Raw genomic sequence first — 21499 nt, forward strand, 5'->3', positions numbered from 1 at the left:
TGTTAATAGCTGCATAAAGTTCACAATATATAAAGTATTTCCAGATATCATAAGAACAAAATGATGCAAGTATCTATTATTAAAAAACTTTTTTTCTCCCCAAAAGGTTCAACTTCAGTGTTTCTCAAAAATCTCAAATTCTAAATTCCAGTACACTGTAGTTTGCAATAAACAAGGTAGCCCTGAGAGTAAACCTACCTTTTAGGAGCTGCTATTGCTTTACCTAAGTCAAAGACAAAAATCACTTCTATCGTACTCAACACTTAATTTTCTGTCCTCTCTTTCTCATAGAGAGTATGTAGATGCAACCAAGGATTTCCATCCAAGGAACTTGTCCTCAAGCATTAGCCTTTACTGCCTCAGTACTTAAATTTGTTGCTACAGGATTATGGCACCAATCCTGTGAGAAGAGAACAGCAGAAGCAAGTTAAATTTTAACAAGCCTTCTATCCTTGTGCCTTGCACTCTTAAAACAAGGATTCCAATAGAGCTGCCAGCGCAGGTCTTTATTACAACATTGACCTTCTACCTTGTGACTCAGAGTTTACAAGTAGGGAAACACAATTTACACATCTCAGAAATCGACTGTCAGTGTTACTGAACACTCTGCCACCGGCCTGTACATGTTGCTAGAAGCCTGCAATGCTGGGTAAACAGAGTACCAGTGTGTCAAGTGGTTCATAAAAAAAAAATAGATCTTTACTGTTTTTTAAGCTACGAGATAGGCAATCAAGGAACTGACCAAGTTCATGCATGGTTAGGACTGAAAGGATGCCAAATGAACTCAAATTCTTGGTAAAACTGTGCTCGAGTAACGTGTGGGTAAAACGTCCCAGACCCAAACATCCTAACCCATAAATAACGCAATTTTAATAAGTCTATACTGAAATTGATTTAAATACTCTACCTAACAGCTCTGCAGAAGACTGCATATAGGATGTTTAAGGCTAATTTTTAGGTGTACGTGCATAAAAGCTGCTCTTGGAACAAGAGCCACCTTATTTTCTTAATTCTGAGTTTTTAGCATGGATTCATAATAAAGTAGAGCTGCCACTGCAATGAGTGGAGTTGTCCTGTACAAAAGAAGCCSTAAAACCAGATTGTTTTTATAAAAAGCAAAAATGTCACATTTACATTTGGTTTTTCTCAGAGCGGCTCACTAACTGGTACAGTACGTTGTCTGATAACACATAATGTAAACTAAGAGATGCTCAAGCATTACGGAAACAGGTGTAAGAGAAAGGTCTAAGGTGAGGAAGCCGTTGCTATTTGGGACTCACTCGTGGATGACAATAAACGAGAACGCAGTTCTGGTCAAGTCAGCTAAGTCTCAAGGCAGTGATGAAGTGATGAAGGCTGCTTGTTAACTTTAGCCCTTTGGTTCTTAACTGTTCAGTTAAGATCTCCTGAAAAAGCAGTAGGCTATTTGGCATTGATGAATCCCTCCATATGCTACTCCTGCGGAACAAACACAGACTTGCAAGTAATTCATCCGAATAAGCCTTTCTGCCACAAAGCCAGTCACGTCAGGTTTACACAAAGCTAGCTACAGCAATACATTTTAGACTTCAGATTTCAAAATTTTCCGAAGAAATTTACCAATATTCATAAAAAATTACAAAAAACTCACAACCGATACTAGAGAAAATTGAAGCACCAAGCCATGTAATCTCCTCTCCCTAACAATTTCTTAGTGTAAGTCAGAGCTATTTTGATGAGAACAAGATGACAAACCAAGCTCTGCTCATTTGCTAATTTAACAAGTGTCATAATATTTAGTGGCATATTTTTCATTTTTAATATGCTGAACTTTTGCATAATGTTTTAAAAAGGGGCTTGCATCAGCTAGCACGATTCATGTGCATTAGCTCTGTATAATTTATTGCTATCCAACAGTTATTTATGTGGCATTTACAGAAACACAAAGTGTGTACCGAAACAGTGAATGTTACCTGCAAAGGTACACAGGTATTTTTTCTCCAAGTGAAATGTCTGCGACCAAATYCAGCATGCTGAGCACTGAAGACAGTTGTTATACTTGCAGTATAATATTTAAATAGATGCAGTTATGAGAAGACTTGAGTATGCAGCTGCTCCACGGAAGCTTTATATACCCAAGTCKGTGAGAACTGCTCACGTGCAACAGACCAATATTCAGACTGAGAGAATAAGGTACTTTTAGAAGTAGAATTACCCAGAGAATAAATTTAGAATTACTGAATCTGCTCTGTAAGAGAGGCTACAAGGCCGATTCATTTTGTAAGCTGAAGTTAAGCAACTGCAGTTGCATTTTGCTCAAACCCAAGTAACTTCAGTGACACAAAAGAAGCCTTACTGAAGTTCAGAACAGTGTCAGCTTGAAATGGCTGCTTCCCCTATTTTCATTTATTAGAGTTGCCAAAGGACCATAAACTGCTGCATGTCAATACCAAGCGCGAGAAAATCCTGTGCTTTACACACCAGCCAAGGCTGGTTATCAAAAAAGGAGAATGTATCTGTTGCTGTAAACTGTTGTTTGACAAATATTACACCCTACAAACCATCACCCTCAGCAGACCCACAAAATCCCGCTACAGTGATAGGGAAGAAACCATTCAAATATTTCAGTGCTATGTGGCAGGGGGCTATAACACAGCAATGAGGCATGACAGAGCAAATTTGTGCCAAGAGTGGTTAGTCATTCAAGTTGACTAATGCTCTCAGTAACCAAGAAATCCTGTAAGGGGCAAAAAGCATATTTTCTGGGGGGGAAAAAAAAAGTGAGGAGAATAAAAGGATTTGTTTTTCCCCACCTCTACACAAAAATCCTATGGACAAATGCAATACTACTAGGACAAGTGCTTTCAAATGCAATTTTCCGGGCAATAAACAAACACAGATGAGAATTCTGTGAAGGAAGGAGTCTTAAGAATGTGACTTACCCAAAGCACAAACTTCAGATATCAAAAAAAAAAAAGCATACTATATCCTAACACTGCTTTTTGGATACTCCTAAGTCTTTTCAAGAACATTAGTCTTCTTATTTAGGGTTGAGGCTGCTAAGCAAGATCACATGATTTGAGACTGCTAAAATACTTCAACAATCCTTTGGTCCCAGGAGCTGTAAAACAGCCGAGAAAAACTCTCCTTCCTAAAATAAAACCAAATAAAAAAGGTGTGTTGGGGGATTGTGCTCAGGAAAGTATCTTTTCAACACTTTGCTATGCACCAGAAAAAGCAAGTTTTTGTTATAAAATACACATTTTCATACAAAAGACATCTTGCAAAACCATTTGATTGCCCCTCCCTTTGCAGATCACAACAGCAAACGGGGTCAGCTGGTTGGTCTTGAGATTTGTTTTTGTGGAAAAAAGAAGTCAAAGGACACGCTGTATCACAAGAACCGGTCCTTTAAAAGGCAAAGGATTGACAGTCTTCATTTTCACCAGTGTTTAAAAAAGCAGGCGAGAAAACAGAACTGGAGTCTTCAGAAAGTGCAGACAGAACATCTGCTGCTGCATCATCCTGAACTTTTCAGCATATTACCAAATTGTCATAGGTACAAGCAGTTTATTTATGACAGTGCCACAAGTTATTAAAATGCAAATAGTGTGAACAGGAAGGTCCAGTCAACTGGTTCCAAATTTTTCCCAGGAGTTTCCCAGAAAAAAAATGTCTAAACAATCCAAACCTATCCCTCAGCTTCTTCAGTATGTCCTGATTGCTGGAGTAAAGAGGTCTGTGGTATTATCATACTTGTTCCACGAGAGATCCTGTCTTGATCTGTGCTTGCAGATAGGGAAGCCACAGCAATGGGCTGTAACAAACTGGGTGTCATGCCAGAGGAGACAGTCAGACTGTGAGCAGTGGCCTTGCGTGTAAGATCCTGTGTGGGAAGAAGAGGCTTGAGGATGCTGACAAGACAGAAAGCAGAGCCACTTTTAGGAATGAAATTCACTTTGTTCTTGTCAGGGCAGTAGAAGGCTGGAATTTCATGCAATGGCTTTGGCCTAGAAAGAAAATACACAGAACAGTTTAAACCAGCATTGAAAACCAACATCAAATTGTGCCTCTGACAGCTAGGCTTCRCTGAACATGTCACCACAGACATGGTGGGCAGGTTTAAGCTTGAAATATTTCAGAGACTCAGTGCTGCTTTTGTGATGTTCCTGCCTCATGGCACACTCAAGATGGCTATGAATATGTTTATTCATGCCTGTATGAATATGTTTTCCCCTAAAATTTGCAGTCTGTAGGAAAGAGGAAAAAAGTATTCTACAGACAAATGAGTAATAAAATGAATACCAGGAGTTAACCTGTCCTCTACAGATTTTACTTCTGATACCCACAAATATCAAGTCAGAACAAACAGCAGAGAAATGGCAGCAATCATAAATTCATGTCCCAGGCTAGTCTGTGAGGTTGCAAACTGGGTGCTGTTGTGAGAAGGTTTGAATACACCTGCTTAACCAGCGCCTGGATGGGTGACTAAGTTCCAYGCTTTGGAACTAGAGTAGACTTCCTGGTTCACAGTCACCTTTGAAAGGATGAAGAAACAGACTCTGGGTGGAAGAACAGAGTAATACAAGTAGCAGGTTCGCAAATTAAATAAGCTCTAACTCAGAGCAGGATCTCAGAGGCACAGAGTCCAGGGACTGTCGCATAAGGGGCAGCCTTGGTAGCRACCCAAGAGCTGAGGAAAAAAGTAATAGTTGCCTAAAAGCTTGGGAGGAAAGTAGGAGAAAGAGATAACATTTCTCTGCCAAGAACTTTGTAGAGGCATTACTACCCTAAAGAATAAATGGGCAGGTTTCTAGCTCATGCTGGAGTTACACAGGCCATGTCAGATGCCAGGAAGAAAGAGCARGGTTTGCATGAAAGTGGTATCAGCTTCCTAGCATATGGTGTTGAGATTCAAGGGAAACACTCCATGATGCACAGGTACCTTGATCCACATTTGAGTCTCCATCATAAATGGGATTGAGAGGACTTAGATCTCCCTGAGCTTCCTGAGCTCCCTGAGCTGTATGAAAACAGCCATCTASTCCTGGAAGAGCCAGCTCAAGCCCAACAAGGTGCCACTGACCCACAGCTAACAAGCTCCGAGATTCATAAGCTGATGCACCCACTTTAAAGATCCAGAGTTCATCTCTTCGTACTTATTTGCTTTTTTCCTCACGTTATCTGCTGAGTAGGCAGAGTTGGCTTGACCATGGTTCTCTCACGTTAAGCTCATTTGACCATAGAGAAACTTGGCAGAAGGAAATTAGTCCTCAAGTTTGAAAAGAACTTGTATGCTCAGATGTAAGTTTTCAAACTATTTTCTTAAATCTAGGGAGAAGGTTATTCAAGCATCCTCAGCTGAAGGCTAAACTACCAGCTTGTAAAACAACCTTCGAAAAGCACAGTCTATCATGATTTTGATTTTCATATGAAAGTCCAGCAATAAATACACACCAGTACATAGTCATACAAAGCAGACTGTGTTGTTTTAGTGTTATTTTAGTACTAGACTAATAATTTGATCTGACAAAATCAGTAAGTCATTGGGCACCCCAGAGCATTAAATGTTAGTTTCTTATGTAGTAAAGATCAACTTACAAGCTTTCCTCAAAGACCTTCACCTTTTCACAGCCTTCTGGAGGTTCACGCTTGAACATGTAGCTGTTATTGGGTTTTGGTGAGGTAGCGTATTTTGGCAGTGGAGAATTATTCCCATTCTCTGCAGAAACAGAGTTTTGCATTACTTAAATATGTCAGACCGGAAAAAAAAAAAAAAACAACAAATAAGACACCGATATAATTTAACAGAAACCTATTGCTCCATTTTTTTCTGATTGAAACAAACAACAAAAAAGAAAACAAAGAAACAAAACAACCAAAAAATATTGGGCAGGAGAGGTGGGAGAACGAAAGAATTGCCAGAAAGTGGAAAGCTACCCCTTTTGGTCTAAATCATAACAGATCCTTAACAAAGACAAGAGGACAAGAATACCTCACTATTGCACCTGCCACTGCACACTCATTTATTCCATYTCCCATTTAAGACACTTAAAATATTTATTAACAGAATAATGCTGTTTGAGAAGCATGTTCCTCTCATACCTATCCAGCTTCAACCACAGAACACTAGAAATGTATTCTCTACACATATGGGTTCTGGAGGAGCACATACTTTTATCTCTAGTACCTTTGTCTCTGGATTCAGCAAGAGGATCATCTGTGGAACATGGACTTTCCTCACTGCCCTCAGTAGAGATGGTGAGAAACGAGGCTGGAGACACTGACTGGGAACGGCTGCTGTTGTTACTACCTCTGTCTGCTCCACCRGGCGTTTGGGTATCGATGCTGCGGGTACTACTGCTACGCTGAACCACTGGGGGGGGAGCACGGTGCCCATCTGGAATATCTTGGGGCTGTCAAAAACAAAAGCATCCAACTGTATCAGAAGGTTGTTCCCATCTGGTTAGCAACTTCTTTGAACCCAGTAGTGCTGAGGATTTTTGCTCTCTCTTCTCAAAACCTGTTTGAAATGGACAGTTCTATTTATTACACAAAATTCCAGCAGAGGATAAAACCACTCCGTTTTTGAAACTAAGAACAAAAAAAAAACAGTTCTTAATTTTTTATTTCTATTAACAATTTACCTCTAAACATCCCTGAAGATAAAATATAAATGAAAAATAGGAGGGTTACACTTCATCCAAAGGGAGACAGGAACCCCACCTTGGGATGGGCAAAGAAGAAAATAAGAGTTACTAGGGAAACCTCTCAAAATAGTTCTCTTCTCCTCTCTTAAACTTTTTTATTTCAATGAAAACCTAGCTATGTCAGAGTAATCACAAAGAAAAAGGTTCAGCTTCAAATTCTTCCAAGAGATCTTCCAACAACTACCATTATGGAAACAAAATTAATTGCAGAAAAACTTAAGTAATTTTCAAAGGTCATTATGTGGACAGATACGTACTACAAGCTGCTCTTCTTTGTCTCCTGTCTCCTTAATGATTATCTCAATCTCTTGATTCAGTCCTTCTACGCTGTTTCGGAATCGCGATCCTGTTGATTTGGCAATAGGTATCACAGGAACAAGAGCACTCTTTGGAATGGGAGGCTGAAAAACAGAAGCAGTGAGAAAGTGACGTAAATTTACTTACAAAACATAGCTAATATTTTTACTTAAATGTCAACTTTTAACCAGAACACATCTATTCCTACATACTGAAGACGTACAAGCTGCTCTATAAACCACATTAAAATAGATACCTTTAAATGAGGACAGAGACATTAAAAAAACTTTTTCAAATCTAATTTGTAGCAAGAAAAGCTTTTGCTACTTTAAAAGTGGAAAATTAACAAAAATGCTCCAATTTAAGTAAGACAAATCTTTTAGCCACGGAGCCTTTACAAATACATTCCAGTTCCCTTTGAAATGAGCTGTACTACAACTCCACTTCCTTCTCCATAGGATTTACTGTAATTTCACTATAATTTTGTTTTAATGCTAGTTTGTTGTCACTTAGAGTGCCATGGTAAGAGCAGATGGAAAAAAAAATGTTTTATTTTTCTTCCCCCCACCACCTCCCTTGACTTTTCCTGGGCATATCTACCTCAGTTACCAAGGAAGGGGCTAGATCAACATCATTTTGACGTTGTACATGCAACGTGCATTATTGTTCTCCTAGCATAAAGGCTGAATAAGTAGTTACAAACATGCATAAAACAACAAAAACTGAATTCCGTATCATTCAGTATTTAAAGTATATTCAGCTATTACTGCACAAATTTTAGAGGTGCTTTTAATGTTAAAGGAGACTATACTCATCTTGCAAACACTATTGTTTGTGCAAAGGCCAAATATGAGGCCAGATGATTAGTTTTGTGTAAATTAGAGCTTTGGAAATCACAGTTGTCCCACCTTAATCTGTCACTAAATATCTGTTGATATTTAATATATTTATATATTCATGAGATATCAATGGAGAAAACTGAGAAACTGGCCACGCTTTCCTATTGATTTTCTTAAAGTTACTCAAGCAAAAGAGATCTGAAGAAGAATTTGTATGTCAGAAAGACTCCAATCTTTTCCACCTAGAATCAACCRAGCTAAAAATATCATCTCCCTGTGAAGCAGGGCTCATTCAAAGTGTCTAGATAAAGCTACAACTGCACACTGAACACGTGGCATAGCCATCACAGTTTTCTTAGTGACTACTATTCAGAGTCTCAAGGTACGATGATAAATCGCAGAAAAATGGTTACAAAGGCTGAGGCTGAATGCAGCCATTGAGAAGACACACACTTTTTGACAGAGCAACTATTTAAAAAAAAAAAAAGGTTGAAATTCTGTTTGAAATTCTTTGAAAGCAGATAAGCTTATGCAGCAAGATAACCTAGCCAAGTAACAAAGAGATCCTGCACCTAAGGCAGTCTTGGAAGCCAAAGGAAATTTCACAGAATTCTCCTATTATTACAACGCATTTAGAAGTACATGAGTCCCTTTAAAATCTTGCATAGAGTTAAAAACAGTATTAGCTACCCACTATACCTAAGAAGATAGCATAGCCTTACCTGGCTATGGTTAATGGCTGCGTGGTTACCGTGAAACGGAGACTGTCTTTCCTTATCCCGATGGTGCCTACTGCTGTGCTTGCTCCTCTGCAAATGTTGACGTAACTTTGCAATCTAACAAAGGAAAAATGCAAGTTAGGCTTTACCAGACATGCCCAGCCACATACAGTTTCATAGCTTAACTGGTCACTTATCTAAGCCTCTCCTACCAGACTTTTCATAAGTAGCACCAGCACTAAACTAAACTAAAGTTCCTGCAAAGGTAATAAAGCCAGATACCAGTTCAGGTCCAGGAGATATTTCCTTAAGTTTAATGAAATACATAAAATTTGAAAATAATTAGGTCACTGCTGGATTTCTGCTGCTGCTGAAGAAAGTCATACCCATTTGATTAATTTTTTAATTTCAGTGGGCGGAAAAGAAATTAAGTCCTGTACTGCTATAAGAGATCAAAGTCAAATGAGCAGCTGAAGCCACCAAGCCTGAGCTTTACATAACACAAAAGGTACAACTTTCATGCCTTCCTAAAAAATTCAAGACAACAGTGCATAACAGCAACCAATTTAACCCCAAATCATATCATATAATAGCATTCCTGACCTCCTTGAGTTGTTCGTTACTGCCCCATGATGCTGAACGCTTGTGTGAGTTTTTCTTCTTTTCTAAATATTCTTCAGCCCAGGCACTTTCTGTCTGCAGAGAAAGGATTACCACATTAATTACAAAGAAAAAGATTATTTCTACTCCCTAGAAGAAATATTTTCAGACAAACTAGAAGAGAAAATAGTGTTAAGATTTTCTGGATGCAAAACTGCAAATGAAAAGTAGTCATGGAATAGAAGCTTTTCTAGCAAGTAAAATATGAAAATATGTAGTGAAACTCTATATTTATCAACTATGAGACCGTCTTTCAAAAAGCAACCCATACCATACTACGCTAATTTCACTAAACCAACAGTCATTAACATTTGGTAGAGAAACATGTGAATATATTATAACAAAAAAAGATCTGGGATGTTCCAAGTATTATTAAAATAAGTCATGTTCATTAAAGGTAACAAAAAATGTGAGCATGACTCTGATAACACTGCATGCTTGATGGACAAAATCTGTATTACTACCCAACTCTGTCTAGAACTGCCTTCAAAAGCAGTGAACTCTAAATTCTCCAGGTCAGGGATAACCTATCAAGAACCTCCCTTCCACCACAATAAACCTATCTAATGAAGCAAAGGGAAATATCTCTGGAAGCAGCAAACAAGCTGAGAGCGAGTGACCTCCTTCCAAGCCCCAGGGTTGCAGCGCAGTCCCCAGCTTGCGACAGCATCCAAGGGTGCCCTGGCCACCTCAGCCTTAGGAGTCACTGAGGTCTCACTTTTCCTCCCAGACAGAAACTTCAGTTGCCTCAGAGCCTCCAAATCCAAAACACACAACAGTAGTTTAGGACCATATTCACACAACAACTAGGGCAAACAGCTTGCAAGGCACAAGCTCACTGGGCTTACCTATCTATTTGTTGAGCACCGAAAATTGAAAAATCTTTAATGATGTGATACTAATCCCGGTTCTCTGGAACAAATGGAAAYGTAACTCTTGGAACACACCAGCTGCAGCTTACACTGATTTCAGGTATAGATGGTGGTTTCACATAAATGAAACCTCCATGGAAAACCATCAGCAGGCTTTCCTATTAATGACTCTAAATCAGCAACTAACTAGGACAAATTGAACAACTCAGTAGGGTTGAACAGGAATTCTGTAGGCAAATACCAGAATTCATTTTTCCAGGGACTTTTACCTGAATGATCATTCCAGGCCATAAAATCCCATCTATATTTTCAGACTTCATTAGAACAGAAAAACTGACAAACCCTATTTCCCAGGTCTGGAATCCTATGCTATCTTTTAGCTCCTAGAACAATCTATTTTTTCCATTAATTCTAACTTCCCTGCTAAACACAACTACTCCATTTGCCAACAAGAATCTCATTTACACTTCAATCAGTCTTTGCATATAATTTATGTTCAAAACTTTGTACCAGATCTTAATATCTGATTCATTTTAAAGGACTAAAGTTTATTTTGATATTAATCTTCAAAGCAAATAGGTACAAGATTTTTTAGAGCAGGAGTAGGAATAAGATATTAAATTATAGGAAACATTTATACCAAGCCAGAAATGTAAAACCATTTTAACAAGTCTCCTACTTCTCTATATTTTATAATATATATTTTAAGAACAAATGGATTGAACCAACAACCAACATAAACAAGGATTTTTATTCCTCTAGGTTCTTAACATACTATTACTTGCTTGTTAGCTACTTGCTTTCACAATGTCTGCTCTGGAATTACAAGAAGCTCGTTTATGGGTAAATTTTATACTAGAACACAACAAAAAAAGACTTAAGAAAAAGGCTTTAAACAAATTGTACTTGAAGTTTAAATTATTCTTCAAGGGCTAAAAAATTTCAAAACAGTTGTCTCATTTTAATTTGCATTTTGACATAGGAGTTTTTCAAATAATTACAGGCAAAACCAAACAAGTCTGAATCAAAGACAGAACATGTTACAAATATTTATTTAAGTAACAATTAATAACAATGCCCAGATGCATGAATTCTAACCAGACCTAGGATGCTCAGCTTTTTCATCAAACAAACATCATTCTGTATGCACATAATTCAGTCTGGTTTTAAGTTGTACCCCACCGAAATAAAACAGTTGAAGAAGTCTGATATACAGACAGTTTGTGCTCCACAATTCTCATCTGTGATCTACAGGCATCTCTAACAGCCTGCAAGCCAAAGCGTGTCACAAACTGCTGCTGCTTCTCAGTCTGCACTGTGATTGACCACCCCATGCTGCCACGGATTCAAGACCTTCAGCTAACTCAACTCAAAAGTCTTCTACATATTTGTAGTTTAAGCTTGCAATGGAGACCTTCATTAAAGCATATGTCACAGTGTTGATAGAAAAACAGACTTTAACTACCTGTTTTTTTGCCAAAACTGGCGTCTTTATGTTTTAAATAAAAACTATTAACAGCTATTCCCTTCATACATTATTTGAAGCCTAGCTGTTGTAACAAAAGTATTTGGAGTAATTTTGAACCAGTTCTTGCAAATGAGTATATAATTGTGCTGATCCACCTGCAACATAACAACATTGGCTCTCTTACATGCCTCAACTCCTGGTGACAATTAGGATTAGCTGATAGTCACTGTTGGACAATAAGCACAGACTCAAAGTACGTGAAAATGGGGGAGATGACAGACTTTGTGAAATCTGACATTACAAAGTGAAACCATGATATCTAGCAAGTGAAATTTCATGTCTTCACAAAAAAAAAATAAACCGACTAACTTAAGAACCTACACTCTTGGGAAATCAGTTATTGTTAAATCACATGTTTGAAACTCAACACTAACTCAGATGGCTGCTCTCAAGTCCACTAGAAAAATTAAAAACAAGTCTTGTCAATGTCACATCAGCTCCACGGTCAGACATCACATGCAGGTTATCTCAGAACTTTCTACCTTGTCAGACAAGTGTAAAAATATCATTCTGTTTCCTTCAGAAGTATACCGACATTAACGTCCATTAAATACACTCATTCTGAGGAAATCCCAAATGGATTTTTTTTATTCATGTATAGACACATATATAGCCTTCCCACTAATCTCTGCAGATGTGTTTCCTTTTATATATAAAACCCCATCCACCTTAGCTGTTGGGTGTGTCAGAATTAGAAGAAAATGTCAAAAGAACAGTATAAACCAAAAAAAAAGATACTATCTAATCTGACTGGAAAATACACAGATTTTAAGAACCCAGACATGACTAAAATCTAACAAAGCTAAAGAGATCAAATGAATACAACAAATACTTTGGTAGCACTTTAGAAATACCATTATTTTGGGGGAAAAAACCTACTATCCTAAGAAATCAAGTTTGCAAATACAGGCATCCACAAGCTTTCTCTTTTGTGCTTTAAAGAGGGTTGTTAATAGCTAAGAATGAATGGAAATACCTTGTATAGCATATGCCTTCTTCTCTCACTACAATTTGTTTTCCCTTTTCACACCATCTTCTAACAGTCTCCTGTTCATTTTCTTGCACAGAGAACTTGCTCCTGAATTCTTCCTCCCTCATCAGTTTTTAAATTATGCACTTGGTCAAATCCCTCTGAAATACCTTACTTGCCCACTGATCTTCTCCTTTGAACTAAATTTTACAGATTTGGGGAACACCAGCCTGCGTGGCTGCATTTTCAYTATTGTTACCACTCCTAACGATGGCAGGTTTACACTCGAATATGCCTCACATGCTGCCTGCCTGTGTATTTGCCAGAAGCAGCTGAGAGATATTATTTGGAATTGGTAAAGGCCTGWTGTTGTAACCATGCTCTAGAATTAGGTACTTAAATTTGAGATGCTTAGTTCTCTCTTTCACTCCACAGGTAAGAGAARTCAATTGTATACACAAAAGCTGGGATGAAATATTCTGATAATGGACGGAAAAATCCACCTTGGACCTCTTCTACATACAGTATGATATCATGTAAGACTGCTCCTTGTAAGGAGAATATGATGAAGCAAGTGCCATGTGGTAAACTTACAGCTCTGGTAATGTCATAGTTCCATTGAACTGTTTGTTGGTTCTRTCTTTACAGACAGCATAGGAATGTATCATTAAAAGGTTGTAAAATATTGTCAAGTTCTTGAAGTTAATCACTAAATCAGGTACTTTTAAAATGCTTTGCAGTTCAACTGAATTTGAGCGCAATTCATTCCTCAGAGACAGTACGCCAATGTATATACTCAGGTGAATATTAAAAGAGCTGTTACAATCACAGGATTAAGGGGCTTTCATAGGAAAGACTAGCATAACTTTTATGAAATCTAAAATTTCTTAAGCAAGTTTTGTAACCRAACCACGTATCAGCAGTCACATTAAGTTTGCTTGCATAAATTAAAGACTAAACGATACTTAACTAAAACAGTGTTTTTCTTCCACACAGTACAAACAATGAAAACACTGATGTGTGGTACACTAGTGCCCTTCTAAGAGAAAAAAGGAGTAAGATGCACTCTTAACAGATACCATAGTTCAGGGCCTTCTCTTCGAGAACGATGTATATAACCCAATTGTGAAATATCAAAAGCAAAACTTCTGTAATTTCAAAATGAACAAGAACTTGCAAGCTAGAAAGCCAAAGTGAATGCTTCAAAGAAAAGCTTCTTGTATTTAAATCCCGTCTTCTTACTTAGAAATATAGATGTTAGAAATATTGACTATTTTAAAGAAAAAAAAATCTGTCCTACCTGTGTGGCTTTGTCTCTCATACATGGAACAGCTTGACCATGATTATCACGAGGCCACTGTCCAGCRAGATATGGGGCAGCAAATGTATCCAGTGAGGAAGTGCGGCGGATAATACTGGAAGGGCTCGAGGAAGGTGGTCTTGATTTGTCAGCTGGAATGAGATCATATGATTAGAAAGAAAGCAAATCAAAGAGCTTAATTATTTCTGTTATCTCAGTAAGTCATAGATCAGAACTGCCATCTTGTGCCAACAAAGGATAAGGTAATTCCTATACTGAAAGTAAGCTTGCTATTTAGGTTCTATTTAGTTTTAATAAGCAATGCAATATGTTTTTACAGTTTCCCTGAAAAACATCCTTTGTCAAAAACGTGGCATCAGTACCAATAAGTCACCATTTATTTCCCCAAAAGCACAAGTCATTGGATTCTTAAACAGATAAGGTCTGCAGGAAAATAGAAGAGCTAAGTTTCCTTATACCTGTCAAAGGCTAACTAAGAAAAGSCATCCTAAAGTGTTTCCAGTTTAATAATAATTTTATTAGAATTCATAGCATTAACCCTTTCCCTTTGTTTTAATTCAAGGGGTGCTGCAAGCTGACAAGTTGTACTAACCGCTCAAAATATGATGTCACAGATTTSTAAAGAGGGGTATTTAACTCTTAATTCTAGATGTCAGTTTTGATTAATGATTCATATATTACAAGACATTTGCTCCCTTTACATGCYACTTGGTAACTACATTCATGTGTCCTTCACCTTCTGCAAAGTGTTATCCAACACTTTTAGTGTTTATGTTGACACCATTTTTCAAATAAACTTATATATTAACAGGAGCCTTTACTGAAGGGAGGTGGAGGGGAAGCTTAAGTGTAACAAACATAGGAAGTGAAAACAGAAGAAAACATGTTAAAAAAAGGTTGCACACACTCCACCTATCAATTCTATTTTAAAGTGGGGTTACTAGGTTATAGCTTAGTTTGTTACTGTAAGTGTCAAACACTAGAAGGAAAGGTTCCTCAACATGAGATTTGAAGAGGTTTATGAAATTAAAGAACTGGTAAATGGGTTTAGATATACATATATGCTTACACATGCACACTATTATCATTAGACATTCCAGATGTAGAAGGCTAATTCATAGACTCCAATGATTTAAGCTTATTGCCAATCCATCTAGTTCTCTCCAGACTTATATCTGATAAATATCACATATTAATCTGACCTTTGAAGAATGCAAAGGGATGGAACAAATGGCTAAAACATAGCTAATGACACAGAGATCAATAGGAAACTTTAGAAAAGCATTGGGAAGATCTTAGTCATATACTGTACATACTGCCTAGGGTGGTGCATAGGACAAGTTCTGTACTAGGAGCATCAATAACATGACAATTGACACGCTACATAAATTCATTCATATGCAAAAGAATTAGCCCACAACTACTGTCAAATAGCTGGTCAAAACAAAGAGAAWTCCAGAATTCAATTTCCCAACAGTTTCAACCTAATAAAGAAAAAGAAACATAAAAAAAAAATCAATAAAACCTATTCTTAAAAGTTATTTTAACCTATTAGTGCTGAGGACAACATTTAAGTCTATTAGAACACTAGTAGTTCAAATTTAGGTCTAGTTACATTCAATAAATAATATTGCTTATATAAATATTGCATTAGAAGTATTAACATTAAAACAGTGAAAATATTTCAACTTAACTATAAGGAAATAATTATTAGTGCTTTAGTCAGCAGCTCTCACAAATTACTCTCAAATCCTCATCTGATTAATTATTTCCACAGGCACAAACGATCAAAATCTTACTAGCAASCTCATAACATAGCTGCTCTCACAGAGCAGCAGCAAATTTCAATCTAAAAATCACTCTGCAGATGAAGGGTCCTTTATCAAAATACTAGGATAAGGCATAGGATGGGTATCACTGTATAAGACATCAAAAAGATTCCATGCATGTCAAACATGCTATTTGTTTGAGAAATAATTGCCATGCCATGCTCTGCCTAACCATTTTTCTTCCAAATTATTATTTTTTCCTTTTCAAGAAGGTTCTCTCTTTTTACAAAGGGTGAATAGAAAACAGGTGGAAATAAAAAGAATCAGGAAGTGTGTGTGGCCAGTGACATCATCTGCAAAGCAACTGCAACAGACATCTTTAGAACTGAAGCAGCACAAACTACTACTGCATCCCCGCCCCCAACAAAACGGATGGAGTATTTTTGCAGGCAGACAGAACGAAAACCGAAGAGCTTGTTTACTAGCTAGGTTCAAGGGAAGCTGCTTATTTCAAAGCACAAAAGCATAAACACATCTTTTCTTCCCCCTTCCAATCTCAATATTCCTGCAAAATTAACTGCAGTATGAATTCTGATTTCAGGTTGTTTTATTTATATTGGACAAGAATTGCTGATGATTTAATACATTTTTTGATTTTTTTTTTTTTAAATACCGGGCACTGTACTATCACAAGATATCTTACAACAAATTGCCAGTGCCTACTATTCAAATCCTCTTGGTGATTCAGAACACTTCAGTGGAAACGTTTACAATGTTTTCATTACATTTTCCTCTATAGTTCTTGGAGCAAGTGCTCAGCTGCTATTTTCCCTTTATGTGACCTACATAACAAGAGATCTGCCTCCATAGAGATAACAGTTACAACAGCTGTGGCTGATGAAAAACAATGGAGCTGTTTCATCAAACTGAAGCTTCTTAAACATTATATTTGTTTTAATTGGCTYGATTATCTCTTTAAACCAATATTTGTGACAAACACCAGCCCTGCTCTCCCCCCAACACTAAAAATCTATTGGGAAACAAAGCTTTCTTTGCAATCTAGTTTGAAATAAAGCAAAACAATAACAGAGTATCAATTGAACATACAGAATATAAATCAAAAAAATCTAGAACATGGGAAAAAATAATCTAGTTATCATGTCTAAACATGTCATTGCAGCACAACTGAGGTCAATTGCTTTGGCACACACCTTTTGCAATTTTAAGAGGCACACACCTGCAAAGACGAATTAAGCTAAGACAGTCAGTGCGACTGAACAAGAAAAAAATGGACATTGACCAATAAAAAAAGGCACAATAAAATACAGATATAGATAACTACATGAAAGCTAATGAAAGAACACAGACTTTTATGTACTTTTAACCAAATTCTATAGCTACTACTACAATAACAATTGGGGAAAAAAAATAAGGGACCCATATTGTGAGAACACATCTTTGAAAAGGACATGTGAAAGGAGAAATTTTTTACATATAAAAACAAGGTAAGTCTCTACCTCATGAAAAGGTCCTAAGGAAAAGAAAACACTCTGAAGATTAATCTTTAAATTTTCCTAAAAAAGCCAGAACTATTGTTACAAGTGCTCAAAGAACAAAATAATGATGACTGATGAAGTACAACCTGGAGATTGATCTTACATCCCTGATGTTGTCTTTCTAAACGTTTCTTATTAAAAATGTAAAATTTTCTAAAAGGAAATTAAAAGCTTCAAAGAAACATTTTCTGATAGACACCATGAAAAGAAACATGACTAGCAAGCAGCAGAAAGCTATTGCTTTTCCAGAAAGCATAGGATGCCATTACAATCAGAATCAAATTCTCTGACAAAGTTCTAACTGAAGCCTTATATACACCTGAAATGCCCAAAGCGAGATCAACAAGCTTCTCTGGCATCTGGTAATATGACTAAGTTTTTATAGTCAATTTTCTCTCCTCAAACCAACTCTTTTTTTTCTCCAAAACTACAAGGAAATGCAACTACAATGACCTTTTCACGTTTCGTTGAAAGAACTCACCAGGCTCAACTGCATTAAGGTCAGACACGGAGTATGATGCACACATTGAGTCTGGAAGATCCAGAGGTAGGATCACCTCCCTCCCCGCTGCCGACAATGCTCTGCTAATGCCACCTGGAATGTCTTCTTTGCCACAAGGGTGCATGGTTGGCCCAAGGCTAACTTACTGAAATGGCTGTACCCCATCTTGAAATGCTACAGTCAAATTTTAGAGCATAATGCAGCTCCCATCCTTCTATCTTCCCCAAGGAGGTTTCTCCCATCCAAACTCTTTAAGACCTTCTGATATATGTTACCATCATTTTCTTCCACCACTCCCTTTCACATTAGCTGGCTTTAACATTACTTCCTCATATACTATTCTAAACAGTAAAAGACAACGTAGTCAACAGCAACACAGCAGAAAGTTCACTATGCAGAAACAATCTCTCCGAATCTCAAGACACTTGAATTGGTCAGTAAACAACTGTAACCACATTGGTCCTTATCTTCTTGTTCACATAGCCTCATGTGTCCTAACATTTCTGCAGCTGAACACTACTGTTCAAGCTCTCATGTGCTTACTCTTTGGTTCACATACGTAGGCACACTTTTTCTGGAACTCATTCTATTGACTGGCCTCCCTTGATATTGGGTAAGCTTGGTAAGCCAACCATCTGGTTCCTAGTGCTCCAGCTGTACCTTACTCACTGTCTCTAAAGAGCACTCCTGATTTGCAGTAGAACTCCTCTCAGCCCTATTCCATTAAAGAACACAAATAACCAAAGATCACACTTGCTCTTTACTCAGTAGATAAACCAAAATAAACATAGTAAAGCATATGTGTTTCGGATCTACTAATAGGTCAAAATGAGATTATTTGTTCCCAGTCTAAAACATACACTATCCTATTTTAAGTAAGTATGTTCTGAGACGTACATCATACCTCAGGATATCCTCAGTGGAAAGCTCTAATGAAACTATACATGAGGCTCTCTCTATTTCCATACTTGGACAAAAGGACACCTATGATTTCCTCTGTGGTGTCACACTGACCATTCTCCATTCATCTTATAGAGTCYCAAACCACCTCTAACTAAATTTTGAACCTACTTTCAGGAGTAACAGGATCCCATAAGGGAAGACAGAACAAAGAGAGAAAATGCTGACAGTGAGTGGTAAAGATGTCATTAATTGATTTCCAAATCTGTCAYGTGGAAAAGCTATTGAACTGTGAGTCAAGCAAAATGTATCTGAAAGAAGGTGCAGAGAAAATCAGATGACTAACTTGCTCTGATAAATGTGTCTGCAGGTACTGTATGCAAAAGGCAAGCCAGAATTGGGATYTGCAGGACAGACCTTGCAGTGTAGAACAGAGGTATAAGAGTCAATCACCCCCGAAGTGATAGGAAAGAGAGCTTAAAACATGAAAATCAGTGTTGAGTAACACAAATGTAGAAGAGAAATTGGTGTTGGAGACTGTAGCAAAGCAAAATAAAAGACGAGAAAGTGGTAAGAAGAAATATCTTGGTCCTACTGGTCCTATTATTCAGGAGGAAAGCACCAAGAGAGGATGGGAATTAGAAAGGAAGTGTTTCATGAAACCTTCAGTTTGTAATTACCCCATCTGAATAGAATTTTCAGCTAAATATTTTAAATATTTCCAAAATTAATTTCATTGCAATTCACTTCAGAAACCCTAGGTCTAAAAAGAGGGGGGAAAAGAACTATTAAGGTACATTTTGAAAGTTCCTCTTGTGTTAAATATATTGGAGAAAACATTACATTCAAGACTCTTCAACTGCTTATTAGAAAAGAAAATTAGATAAACATGAAGTTGAGCCTTAAATGTACAGCTTACAGAACCAGTATCAACATTTCAAGTTCCATTAAAAGTCAACCTCTATCAAACTGAACTGTACAATGCAAATATTAATATTAAACTGGCTTGATTTGCATTTTAATCCTCTGCCGATACCAGCCCTGTTCAGAAATTTAAATATATGGCAGCAGTTAAAAGGACATGACTCTTCTGCTTCCCCTCCTCTCGCAAAAAGCTAGTGAGGTTATCTGCTAACACAGCAGTGGGAAAAGCTAGTGATCAAACTACTTTTTTCTTTACTTATGCTACTTCCTAGATCCAGTTTAAGAAGTCGGGTAGGCAGTGTTGTTCTAACAGGTCTCTACATGACAGTATCAAGACCGTGCAATTCTCTCCCCCTTCTAAGTGGTCTAATAGGAGCTTTCACAACCTGCTTTTGAATCTGGATCTCAAGAGCAGCCACCCTAGTCCTCGCTCTCCAGGCTACCCAGGAGACTGCATTTTGGGGGAGAATTTCTCTAGAGTTGTAGCAACAAAGATGAATTTTGTGCTGTGTAGAATGTCTTTCAGATTCATTAACAAGAATCTCAGATAAAGAATATACATATTTCTCAACACAAAACTTCAGAGTATGACCTTAAGCAAAACACATCACTCTTATCTGGAAAGCTGGAGATCAAAATCAGAACCTAAATGCCTTTGTAGTTTTGCTCTCTTACATTTCAGAGAAGTAGACGTATGGTAATCTCAAAGAAGTGCATCTGAATAAAAAGGACAAAATCCAACATACAGAAAAATAAAATTAAACCACACAGACGCAACTGTAAGTACTGCACAAACACAGTTGGTTATGACTGATCTGGTAAACCATTCCTCCAGAGTCAGGCTACATAAAAACTGTAGTGTGGCTACAATTGTAATCTTAGAAGAGGGGGAGCGGGGCAACATAACGAGAAGCRGAAAAGTTAATGGGAATTGTGCCGGTCCCACATTTCTGCCTTCCCACTTTCACATATTACTCAACTTGGTGCAAGTATGTGATGCAAGTTCATGACAAAACACCAGCTGTAGCTTTGTTTTCTATTGAAAAAAATCACTTATTTTCCAGATTTGAGGACAATAACATACTGCCCATCCATACATTTTGGAGTAAACTGCTATGCGCAAGGATTTACATACAGAAGCCTCTAGTAGCCACATGCTGTTTACACTTCAGTGTCCCTCAGTATGCTTTAAAGATTAAGAACAGTGAAAAGCAGCTTGCTCACACAGGACATCTACCACTGCCATACATTTCCTATCCTTGCCGTAGCACAAGCCTGTCGTCACTCCCAAGCTCACACACCCTTCTGCAGGGTTTACGTTGCAAGCTAAGAACACTTTCCTTCTCCTATATACGAGCTGGCGGCTCCCCTGCAGTCCCCCCTACTCTCCTCAGGCACCCGCCGCGCGCTCCAACGGTCGCCGCGCGGGTAACGGTCGCGCCGCGTGTCCCCCAGCAGTCCCCGCGCGGGTAACGGTCGCGCCGCGCGCCCCTCAGGCGCCTTGCACAGGTAACGGTCGCGCCCCCCAACATCCCCCGCGCCTGTAACGGTCGCGCCGCGCGCCCCWCAGGCGCCTTGCGCAGGTAACGGTCGCGCCCCGCGCCCCCCAACGTTCCCCCCCTCGGCTAACGGCAGCGCCGCGCACCCCTCAGTCTCCTCGCGCAGGTAACGGTCGCGCCGCGTGTCCCTCAACGTTCTCCGCGCGGGTAACGGTCGCGCCCCTCAGTCTCCTCGCGCGGGGAACGGTCGCGCCGCGCACCTGGCGGTCACGGGGCGAGGCGGGGCCGGCGGCGCTCACCTTTGCAGACCGGCGAGCTGGGGCTCTTCCTCTCCGGGGAGCTCCTGGGCGGCTCCGGCGAGTGGCGGCGGTGCCGGAGCCTGCCCGCGGCTGCAGCGCTGCCCTCCGGCAGCGCAGGCACCGGCGAGGCGCAGGGCGAGGGCCCGCAGCCCGGC

At 38.6% G+C, this 21499-nt stretch overlaps 1 protein-coding gene across 1 annotated transcript; it reads right to left on the reverse strand.

Moving 5' to 3' along the window:
- Window positions 1-3196: 3196 nt before the first annotated feature.
- On the reverse strand, window positions 3197-21492 carry FAM117B (family with sequence similarity 117 member B; the record flags this gene model as incomplete). Its single annotated transcript, XM_026048358.1, has 8 exons — window positions 3197-3989; window positions 5581-5701; window positions 6170-6395; window positions 6947-7090; window positions 8548-8661; window positions 9148-9240; window positions 13875-14026; window positions 21345-21492. Coding segments are annotated over 8 exons (1317 nt in total), but the record flags the coding sequence as incomplete, so codon positions are not given.
- Window positions 21493-21499: the final 7 nt, after the last annotated feature.

The sequence above is a fragment of the Nothoprocta perdicaria genome, unplaced genomic scaffold, assembly GCF_003342845.1.
Source record: "Nothoprocta perdicaria isolate Ctin4 unplaced genomic scaffold, notPer1 scaffold_11, whole genome shotgun sequence".
Classification (NCBI taxonomy): Eukaryota; Metazoa; Chordata; class Aves; order Tinamiformes; family Tinamidae; genus Nothoprocta; species Nothoprocta perdicaria.